The 12,161-nt window shown below is 40.3% G+C and overlaps 1 protein-coding gene across 2 annotated transcripts in view; it reads left to right on the top strand.

The window, feature by feature from the left end:
• The window catches only part of IQCA1 (IQ motif containing with AAA domain 1), a 180,015-nt gene that overhangs the window by 35,437 nt on the left and 132,417 nt on the right, over window positions 1-12,161 (top strand). For both annotated transcript variants that reach the window (XM_001152559.6, XM_009444612.4), the window contains exon 6: window positions 7,170-7,375. In XM_001152559.6, coding sequence (XP_001152559.1) covers window positions 7,170-7,375 — 206 coding nt within the window. The remainder of the gene's footprint in view (window positions 1-7,169; window positions 7,376-12,161) is intronic.

Genomic DNA, 12,161 nt, shown 5'->3' with positions numbered 1-12,161 from the left:
GGGACAGTTGGGAGTGTGCGCTTCCCAGGCAGACAGAGCTAGGCTCAAAGCCCAGCTCTGCAGTTTGCCAATGGAAGGATTTTGAGTGACATACTTAACCAGTGAGCCTCAGTTTCTTCTTCTGTAGGGGCAGGAGAGTGCTACCTATTTCACAGAGATGCTGTTAGGAGGCCCTTATGACAGATTGAAGGAAAATGGTCTAGCCTGGAGCTTGGGATAGGATATGCCATTATGGAATGCTGGCTGATATTAATTATCTTGAAAAATTATAGTATGTTGTCACGATATCTGACTGATTTCATACAGTGGAAAACTATCAAGAACTATAACTTTTCATGCAACAAAGCACAAACTATTCAAAATAAATAGATTGTTGTGTAAAATACATGTGCAACTGAGTTTAAACTATAAAACATCCTGGCCTTTGTCATCATATACTGCTGAAGTTATGAACTGAAAATGTAGTCTGTTAAAAATATGATCCTGTAAAGCAAAGGGTTTGGAGTAGCCCATAGGGTTTAAATCTCACCTGCGTCTACCATAGCTAGCTGCAGGGGGGAATTGTGGAGGCAAAAATGGTGCTACCTGTGCACACAGCTTGTGTTGTTGCACCAGCAAAAAGTTTGCAAACACAAGCAGTGTGTCCTATACAACTGTGTCTTCAGGGCCATCAGACACCTGAGTGAGGAGATTAGAATTTCAAGAATGACGCCTGGAAGCATCTGTGGTTTCAAAAGGCCACTCTAGGAGGCTTTGGGGAAAAAAAGGAAAAGTCACCATTTTCTTTTCTATTACGTGGGATTTTGCAATCTAGTTACTTGGGAACCTCTGGTTTTATTTTTAGTTTTTTCTTTGTATTGGGATGCAGTTTTATTCTTGTCTCAGGTCTCCAGATCATCAGAGACTAAATGACGAAAATAATTCTCTTCCTTACCCTCCTGTTTGTCCCCTGAGCCCAGGAATCTTTTGTCTACATTCTAGGGCAGGACATCTGTGTTTACTTATCTAATATGAGGGCTCATTGCAAAGTGCTCTAATGCATCATATCAAAGCCGTTAAGGTCAAGAACCCTGGAGCCAACCTGCCTGGGTTCAGATTCCAATCCGACTGTTTTCTAGCTGTGTGAACTTGGGCTGGCACCTTGACCCCTTTGTGTCACAGTTTCTATACATGGAAAATGGAGGTAGTAATAACTCCTAGCTCATAGATTTGTGTTAAGCATTAAAGAAACTGCCGTCTGTAAGGGATTTAAACTAGTGTCTGGCAGTAGTAGCATGCAGTAAGCACTACATAAGTGTTAGCTATTAATTTTTTAAATAGCTTATAATCATGCATTTAGATGCTCACATCATTCATAATTCAAAAGTCCTTCTTAAATTGCCATCTTTTACCTATTTAAGTTAGCAAAGATCAAAAAAGTTAACGTTACAGTGTTGGCAAGGTATAGAAGCACAGACATTGTCATGCACTTCTTGTGAGGGGAGAGTAAATAGTCCAACCTCTTTGCAAGGTAGTTCAGCAGTATTACAATTACAAATGCACATTTTTTATAAAAGTATGGTCTATAGTACCCAAAAGTTTTTTTTTTTTAAGTCAGAGGAAACCTATCAGCAGAGAGAGACAGCAAAGCACGGAGAGTAAGAACAGAGACTCCAGAAATAGATGCCTCAGGCCAAAGCCCCAGCCACTTCCTGGCTGTGTGACCCTGGACAAGTTCCTTGACTTCTGTGTACCTCGATTTTCTCATATATAAGATGAAGATAATAATGCTACCTAGTAGCATAAGGCTGTGTTGAGAAGTAAGGGAGTTAATACTTTTCAACCACTTAAAATAGTGCCTAGCAAACCATAAATGCCATCAAAGTGTTTAATATATTTTTAAAGAAAGTAGTGCACAAAAGTAACAGATGAAAAGCCCACCACTATTTAATTATAAGCACAACTAGACCTCTTATAACCCAGTTCCTAATAAAGCAATTTTTTATACACTAAAAATTTTTTTAGAAATTAGGCTTAACAGGCTAGAACATTTTTTATTCTTTAATAGTTTTGTGCCCACTAAAATTGTTGCATCTGAGATAAAGATTTACCATAACTTTACTTTGAGCAGAGGGCAAAAGCAAACCATCAGCTCTAGCTATCTGTACTATCTTTTTTCACTTCTCCTGCTGGGTTCATCTTTATGAGTAGGTATATTGTATAAACACAGATACATAAATATAGATATATTACTCTGAAATGAAATGATGAAACAAAATGGCTGATTTTAATAAACTAAAGAACACCTCCCTCTTCGCATGATCTTGAAATGAACCGACTGAGGAGCGGTGCATTCCGCAGCGTGAGGTCTTCCATGTGCAAAATTAGACCCAGGGCATGTGGCGAGCCCAATGATCTGACCGAACACGCGCCTCTAAGTGCTTCCTAATGAACACTGAGGTGTCCAGGGGGGCCGTGGTGCTCATCAATCTCTGCATTGACGATGGCGAGAAATTTCACAGGATGGTCATTTGCTGGGAATAGATGTCTACCCTGCTCCTTCTTCACCTTTGGTAACAACAAAGCGCCACGAAGAGCACACTCCAGCAAGACAGCGAGCTGCCCCAGAAAGTTAACAGCATTCGGTCACTTATTTGCAAGTATATTTGCAGCTGATAAATTGAGCAGACTTTCATTTGGACAAATGTCCATTTTCTCTTACTAATTTGAAGAAGGATTTTTAAAGACAAAGCCCATCAAACATTAGATAAGCATTTTAAGTTAATGGACCATGTAGTCCTATTTCCCCGCCAACTCAGGAGGCATCACATTATGTCCTATTTTTACAGCAACATCAATTATTAATATGTATATTTTTGCTGACAGAGGACCTTGCTATAAATGTAGGTTTCGTTATCCAGTTCTGGGTCATTAACTATGGAAAGCTTGTAAATATAATGGTTTATTCACATGGGAAGCCTTCATTAAGATGCATTATTCTACAGCTGATGTATTTCAATATATAGCATACTATCGTGTTCTCTATCTTCCTTTAATATTTGTAATTTATTTTTAAATGAGTTGCTGTTTATGCAGTGAGTTAACAAATTTGAATTCCACATGACCAAAGTTACTAAAGAGGAAAAGATGTTTTAGCCCAAAGGAAAAGCTGCTCATTAACATAGGACCTAAATATGTTATAACCTTTAAATTCAAAAGCAACCGGAGAAAGGAGCCACAAATGACCCAAATGTATTTTTGTCAGAGAAAGTCTATATCAAGAAACATGCATGAATACACACATACTAACAGCACAGCATGGTGTAATAGGAGAAACACAGCACTAAAGGAGCCAGGAAGCCTCGCTGCTGGATTCTTCATTAACATGGAATGATGGGAAAGTCACTGAGTTCTGAACCTCTGTTTCCTCATCTGTTAAGTGGGATAGTCATGTCTTCATTCTTACCTCAAATAACAGATGTGTGACCAACATGGTGAAACCCTGTCTCTACTAAAAATACAAAAATTAGCTGGGCATGGTGGTGCACTCCTGTAGTCCCAGCTACTCAGGAGGCTGAGGCAGGAGAATCACTTGAACTCGGGAGGTGGAGGTTGCAGTGAACTGAGATCACGCCACTGCACTCCAGCCTGGGCAACAGAGTGAGACTCCGTCTCAAAAACTAAATAAATAAAAGTAAAATGAAAATAGATGTGGACATGAATAAAGAAACGTGGTACAGGAATATGTAAGATGGGAACCATGCCAAGGGGCTATTAGGAAAATCCAATGACAGCTGAGTGTTTTGTTGCACTCATGGATTGTGGAAGTGTTAGGAAGTTTCTTGGACACTTCGTATAGGGCTGTTGACAAGACACAAATCAAAGTCACCTGCTCATTCATTCATTTTTAGGGATGAAAGGAGAAAAGACTCAGGTAAAATATAGTTTGTCTGTAAACATCTATGAAGGAAATCTTCAAATAGCAACAGGAACAATGTAATTTGGAGAAAAGCAACATCAGATGATACATTATACAGTAGATAATTGTGACATTATTAATACAAGACTTCAAAACAATTTTACACCTTCATCAGAGGCAAAAAGAAATTTGAGTCATTTATTGCAGATATCCATTTTAACATCTCCGTGAAAACTAAATTAGCCATTGGAGAGATTAAAGTCTCTATATGAATTTATGCTTCTGTCTTACACACTTAAGATGTAAGCACGAGGAATGAAAAACATTACCTGGACGACATAAGAATTGGATATTTTTAATGATTATATAAAGGAAATTCCTACTGTTCAGTTTTGACACAAAATACATAATATAAAGAAAAGTCATGCTTTTGAGTACCTTTATTGAGGCAATTAATGATCATTTGTTTTTAACATTGTTCTTTAAAATGATTCTGTAATTCTCATTCCATATTTGCTTTTATATTACTTTAAAAAGTAATTTTTAGGGTTTTTTTTTCTAGCATCATAAAAGTTGTATGTTCTCAGCCGGGCATGGTCGTTCACACCTGTGATCCCATCACTTTAAGAGGCAGAGACAGGCGAGTTGCCTGAGTCTAGGAGTTCAAGACCAGCCTAGGCAACATGGCAAGACCCCATCTCTACAAAAAGTACAAAAAATTACCCAGGTGTGATGGTGTGCACCTGTACTCCCGCTACTCGGGAGGCTGAGGTGGGAGGACCACTTGGGCCCGGGAGGCAGAGGTTCAGCTGAGATTGTGCCATTGTACTCCAGACTGGGTGACAGAGTGAGACCTTGTCTCCAAAAAAGAAAAGTTATATGTTCTCATTTTACTAAACTTAGAAAATTGGCTCAAATTCCTTAGGATTTTCTAATGCATATATTTACAAAGTATGATATATGTGGTTTCCTTTTCTCTTTTAACTGATTTTATGGGGTGAGTGGACACTGTATTTTAATGACATCTTCATTGTGAAATCCCTTCTACCTCCAGAGGTTCATAGGTATTTCTTAGAGAGTGTGTGTATATGTGTGTGTACATTTGTGTTACATTTAACTAATTCATTTAAAATTTATTTTAGTTTATGACATGAATTGAATCTTTAAGATAATGTTTTTTTTCCAAGTAATTGATTTAAGTTTATAGTTTTGCTAATGTCTTTTCTAAACAGGGTCTTGAATGTTGCCATATTCTTGTTTCACAGCTTTCAAAATGGACTTTAATGTTGTTCTCTTACCCTTGGACATTTCTTTACTCCAGAGCTCCGTAGTATTCCTGGATTTCACCCACTTAGCTATTGGTGCAGCCTGCCCTAATGACCAGAATCACAACAGTGTTCGCCATAGTGACTACAAAAAATAAGGAAGGCAGGCACAAGTATAAAATAAGAAACTATTCTGGGAATATAAGAGCATGCCAAAAATTAAAACAATAACCACTGCAAAATTTAAATAATCCAAATGATACACGTAACTGAAAGTCAAATTGTTTCTGGAAGATAAAGCTAAAGAAATCTCCTATTTGCACCATACCATAGTGATTTTTTTTCTCCTATTTGCACTATCACCTAGTGCAAATAGACAAATGGAAAATATAAAAGCTCAGAGTCATGAAAGATCAATCTGGTGGTCTGGCATTTATCTAATGTTTATTGCAGACAAGGAAATGGAGAAAAAGAAATAATAGAAGGAAAACTTGAAGAGTTGAAGGCAATTCTTTATATTGTATAGACCTACCAAAGGAGAATACAATGAATGAAGAAATGCCTACACCTACATACATTTTGATGGACTTTCAAAACTCTAAGAGTAAAGCATTATAAACACTTTCAGGGAGGAAACAGCTTATTTGCAAAGGAACAACAATTAAATTTGCAAAAAAGGAACTGGAAACTCTACATATTAGAAGTAGAATTCCTCAAGGGAACTACCAAAATGCCATTCAAGTGGGAGGGGCCAAATGAAGACATCTTTAGAAATGCTAGTCCTTATAATATTTATGGCTGTACATATTCATTCTGAAAGTTACACTCAAGGACATACTTCAGCAAAATGAAAACTGAATACAAAAAAGAAGAAAAGGGTTATATGGTTTGGATGTTTGTCCCCTCCAAATCTCAAGCTGAAATGTGATTCCCAGTGTTGGAGGTGGAGCCTAGTGGGAGGTGATGGATCCTGGGGGCAGATCTCTCATGAATGGCTTAGCACCATCCCCTTGGTGATGAGTGAATTCTCTCAGTTCACACAAGATCTGGCTGTTTATACAAGTCTGGGACCTCCCCTTCTTTATCTCTTGCTCCCTTTCACCACGTGAGGCACTGGCTCCCTGTCACCTTCCATCATGATTGTAAGCTTCCTGAGACCTCGCCAGAAGCCAAGCAGATGCTGGCACCATGCTTCTCATACAGCCTGCAGAACTGTGAGCCAAAATAAACTTCTTTTCCTTATAAATTACCCACCCTCCAGTATTCTTTTATGGCAGTGCAAAAATGGACTAATGCAAAGGGTAAACAGAGAAACCAGAACATCTCATAATTAAATGTAAACATATCTTGCTTTTCAAAATTAATTACAGTCTATGATATTATAAAACGAGAGGTTGTGGGAAGAAAAGTGAACACATGCATAGGTCCTATACTTGTTCAAAGAAGCTCTAGATTATGATAAATTCTAGACAGATAGAAATGTAGATGTTAAGTAACATGTTAAAATTTTAAGATAACCAGTAGAAGATTAAAATAAGATGTATGATTTTTAAACCACTGCATGACAAGAATGAACAAAACTACATAAATCCAACAGAAAGTAGGAAAGGAAGAAAAAAAAAACAAGAAAGTGTGTTAGATAAAAAACTTGAGAAGATTATCTCCAAATGTTTCTTCTGTACAATGAATAAAATTTTTCTTTTCTATAATTCTCAGATTGAGTTTTTTTAATCCAGATCTATGTTGTTGACAGGAGAGAAACCTCAAACATACTGAAGCTGAAAACTTCAAAACAAAAGAACATAAAGCATTATGTCAGGGACTTTGGATTAAATACACTGAGTAAATGCACTCAGTTAGCTTTGCTTCCTCTGGATGCTTGTATTTCTTATTTGCCTTTGCTAAGACACTATGGAAGATATTAACACATTTGTTCAGTTTCTGATATTTTTACCAACTCTGTAACTTTTATGACCTCAAACCTTGTTGCTTGTATATATTTTCAGAATCCACCTCCTCTCTTTAATGAAGTCAGTGCTACAGTAATCCAGGCTGAAAAGGTGGACCACCTGCGGAATGAGGTGCAGAGAAAGCATGAAGAGGACTACAGGGAAGCCCTGGTTACCATCAAGAATGACCTAAAGTTGATAGAAGGCGTGGATATCAAGGAGAACCTTCAAGACCAGATCCGGCATTGGTTCATCGAATGCAGGTGAACATGAGCTAATCGTGACATATCCAGTCTATTCTTTAGTGGCTGAGGTTATTGTATGTTTTTAAGCACAGAAGCATATTGATACAGAGTCATGAGGTTTCTCGGCTTCGTTTTAGAAACGTGAAATGCCAAGGCTAAGAATTCAGAAATTAATTTTTTAAATATGGAAAAACGGCCCACATAGTGCCTATGTGACCACATGGCTTGGAATATAATGGGTGCCTGACATAGCCCAAGGATGGCAGGACTTCACAGGCCAGGTCTGTCCAAAAGTCAGGGGACCCAGAAATAACCTTCCCTTCTGGCATCTAGCCAGCCTCTCTACTTCTAAGAAGCTTGAGATTCTCAATCATGGTCCCTCTCGGTCATAATCCTTTGAGGCAGCTGCTGATTCCTGGGACTAGACACCTGGCCATCAGGTCTCCTTGAATGATGGTGTGTTAGGTGGTTCTTGCATTGCTATAAAGAAATATCTGAGGCTGGATAATTTCTAAGGAAAAGAAACTTAATTGGTTCAAGGCTCTACAAGCTTTACAGGAAGCATGATGCTGGTATCTGCTCCTGTTTGCCTCAGGGAGCTTTAACTCAACTCATGGCAGAAGGTAATGCAGGAGAAGGCACATCAAATGGCAAGAGCAAGAACCAAAGAGAGAGTGCGGGGTTGGCGGCAGGGGGTGGTGCCACATACTTTTAAACAACCAGATCTTGCAAGAACTCACTCACTATAGCAAGGACAGCACCAAGCCATGAGGGATCCACCCCCATGACCTAGACACCTCCCACCAGGCCCCACCTCCAACACTGGGGATCACATTTCAACATGAGATTTGGAGGGGGCATCCAAACTTTATCAGATGGGTAGATAGGTAGTTTTGGAGACAAGGCTCCAGGCGTATTCATATTTAAGGGTGTTCTTTAATGTTCTTAAATGAAATGTTAAATGAGTTAAAACTTGTTTACAAAAGATGGTTTGTAAAAGGTATTCATCAGAGAATTTTTCTACACAGCAGAACACTTTGATGGTAACCTAATTAGAAGAGTTTTTTAAATCAATTTTATTTCAAGAAGGGAAGAAAAGAGGGCAGATTGTTATGATCAGTCCCAGGAGCCATAGAAGGCAGGCTTGGCCATCTGTTTTCTTGATGGGGTATTGCATCATTTCACTTCAGGTCTCAAGATGCTCTGACGCCAACTGTGGTTAGGACCAGAGAATTTAAATGTTGGCAATAGAAAAATCAAACTTTCTCTCAAAAGATTCTATTAAAAGATATCTGTGGCAGGCAGCCTCTAAGCTGGCCTCCAGTGATCCCTCCCCTGAAGTGTGAGCTATACCTAGTAACACTTCCAAAGACAAGGATATGGCTAGAGTGATGGGATATCACTTTCATCCTGCTCACCTTTCCTGCTCTCTCACTTGCCTTCTCCCTTGCTGGCTCAGAGTCAGTGACCATTGTGTCAGCTGCCCAGTGGAGAGGCCCACAAGGCAGGGAGCTGGAGGAGCCTCCCAGGCAACAGCCAGTGAGAAGCTGAGGGCCCCCTCCAGCAGCCTGAGAACTAAGTGCTGCCCACCAACCACAGGCATAGACTTGGAAGTGGATCCCCTCGACCCAGGTGAGCCATCAGATGAGACCACAGTCTCCGCCAGCACTTTCATGGCAGCTTGTGAGAGACCTTGAAGCAGAGGCACCCAGCTGAGCCACATCTGGTTCCCCACCCAGAAACCATGACACAATGTGTTTGTTGTTTCAAGCTGCTAAGGCTCGGAGTGACTTGTTATGCAGCAATAGATATCTAATACATATCAATTACTTTTACAGTGATTTACAAAAACCTAAACTACTATAAACTTCTTGTGTTAACTTTATGTGGGATCCTAATACACCATCTCCTCAATAATACTTCAATTTTATATCAAAGTTTCTTTATGAATGTTTGCTTCAATGATATGTTTTTGACTGAGAGTTCCATCTTTTCCTACAATACAATTTTAAAAGTGATGACTTTTAAAAATTCAGAATTGATTACATTTGTGAGGTTTTCTTTCCATGTCTTATTTATCAGGTATATTTTATAGCAAAATGGGATATTTTGAATGAAGGGGTATTTAAAATGAGGAATTTGATGTTGTGTAAATTCTGTACTGTCAGTGATGAATGGAGACAGAGGGCTGCTGTTAATTGAGCAGACAGTATTGATGTGCACATACCCCTCTTTCTCCATCCCTTTCCTCCTTGCTTTCTGGGGATGGTTTCATGAGAGCATACATTTGTCAAAACTTATAAAATTCTATCCTTGAAATATGATCAGTTTATTATATATCACTCAGGCCTCCATAAAGCTGTTAGAAATATATCATAGTAATGGTAGTATATCAGCAAAAATGCCAATGCTTTCGCTCTTTAAAATATCATGTTCTGTTACCCAGAATACCAAAACCCAGTTTTCCAGTGCTACCATCGTTCTCAGACTCCCACTCCTGCTCGTGGTATAAGACTTGCATCTTCACCAAAAATGGCTCACAGTAAAAAAGACAATAAATAAATAATTTTTAAAAGCAGTGGGGGAGGGAAGACTTGCATTTGCCAATTATAGGTGACTCTGTCTCTTCTGATTTAAAGTAGTCTCTTTCAGGTTAACTGTCTCTCGTGGGGAAATTTGAAGTCAATTTAAATGTCTCTCTTTCAAGAATCTTGCCTCGTTTTTCTTCTCCTTACTGCATCTGACTGTAAAAGGAAATTACACCAACAGCTGTCGGCTGGGGCAAAGAGTGCCAGGCACACCGTTTCATACCCTGGTGGTTTTTTGTTTGTTTGTTTGTTTGTTTGTTTTTGAGGCAGAGTCTCGCTGTGTCACCCAGGCTGGAGTGCAGTGATGTGATCTCGGCTCACTGCAACCTCCGCCGCCCAAGTTTAAGCGATTCTTCTTCTGCCTCAGCCTCCCGAGTAGCTGGGATTACAGGTGCACACCACTATACCAGCCTAATTTCATATTTTTAGTAGAGACAGGGTTTCACCATGTTGGCCAGACTGGTCTCAAACTCCTGACCTCAAGTGATCCACCCGCCTCGGCCTCCCAAAGTGCTGGGATTACAGGCATGAGCCACCGCACCCAGCGCCTGGTGGGTTTCTACAGCCATGTGGTATGGCTGCACTGGTACGGCCCACCTGGTCTGTTGGGGACTTCCTTTGCAGCCCATGGTTTCTGCCACGTGTCCCCAGGCACTGGCCACCCACAATCCAAGCCTCTTGGGTCTGAGCCCGGCTCTGCTGGCTGCTGGTTCTCCCCCATGAGCATAGGTGGTACCAGGCCCAGGTCTCAGGGGCCTATCCAGCAGGTCCCCTCCATTTTGCTACCATCAGCCCCACACCATGCTGCCCAGGTGGGAAGATGAGCACCGCCTCGAAGTTCTCAGCCACCCCAGGGCTTCTGCTAGGGTCTCAACATTCACCCCGCTCTTTGACCAAGGCCCTTACAGGATGGGGCCCAAGGGCTCAGGGTCCCCACCCTCACTCCTCTCTTTCCTTCCCTCACCGTGCTGCCCCACTACTTTGTTGTTCAAGTTGATAGTGCTTTGTTATGAAAGCCCCCTGACTGTTCCCTCCCAGGTTCCTTCTGTCTCCTCCTTGAGCTCTGAGAGCCCCTCCACTTTGCTCCTCCAGGCAGTTTGGCACAATGATTAGGAATGCAAACTGGAGCCATTGCTTCCCGCAAAATAGCTGTGTAAGCTTGGGCAAGTCATTTAGCTTCTCTGTGCGTCAGTTTCCTCATCTGTGATATAAGGACAAGAATTGTCCCTGTTTCATGGAGTTGTGAACAGATGAAGGGTGCTGAGACCTCTAAGTGTGGGCCACTGTCATTTCTCCAGGCTGTAACCACTGCTCACTCAGATGCCCCCTCTCTCATGTAAACTGCAAGTCCCATTAAGACTGTGCCTGGTACTAGGATGAAACTGGTATATAAATTTCATGAATAAGCAGTGAATGGTGCAAGCCAATGGTATTACAGTTTTTCATTCTTATTCAATTACATAATTGGGTCTGGAGAACATATACTTGGGATGATTTTGTGCAGTTGCAATCATGGAAATGCAGGTAGAAAGGCATTGTTTCAAAAGAATTAAATCTTCTGATTAAATCACTTTGCTTTACACCTAAAACTTTCCTTTCCATAATTAACAAGGATTATATGCTGTGTGCTCAATGTTCATGAATTTCCCTTATCCAGAACTTTCCCCATTTTCTCGTGTGTCAGAGAATAGGTATTCAAAAATATATTTTCTGTAAATGAAATGATTCTTTAGTTTCATATAGACAGGGTAAAATCTAATTTATTATTAAGTGGCAAAACCAAGTTGAAAGCACTATGTACAACTGTAACCCCAAATATGCTAAAATATATGTATTGTATATATTCACAAACACATTTAACTTATTAAATCTATGTTTGCAGTCCAGGCACGGTGGCTCACACCTGTAATCCCTATACTTTGAGAGGCTGAGGCAGGCAGATCACCTGAGGTCAGGAGTTCGAGACCAGCCTGGGCCAACATGGTGAAACCCCGTCTCTACTAAAAATACAAAAATTAGCTTGGCATGGTGGCGGATGCCTGTAATCCCAGCTACTCGGGAGGTTGAGGCGAGAGGATTGCTTGAACCTGGGAGGTGGAGGTTGCAGTGAGCCGAGAATTCACCACTGTATTCCCTCCTGGAAGACAGAGCAAGACTCTGTCTCAAAAAATAAATAAATAAAATAAATATGTATTTGCAGATGGATGGAAATTTCA

The sequence above is a fragment of the Pan troglodytes genome, chromosome 13, assembly GCF_028858775.2.
Source record: "Pan troglodytes isolate AG18354 chromosome 13, NHGRI_mPanTro3-v2.0_pri, whole genome shotgun sequence".
Classification (NCBI taxonomy): domain Eukaryota; kingdom Metazoa; phylum Chordata; class Mammalia; order Primates; family Hominidae; genus Pan; species Pan troglodytes.
Note: the sequence above shows the minus strand (reverse complement) of the source record. Positions and strands in the feature narration are given on the sequence as shown.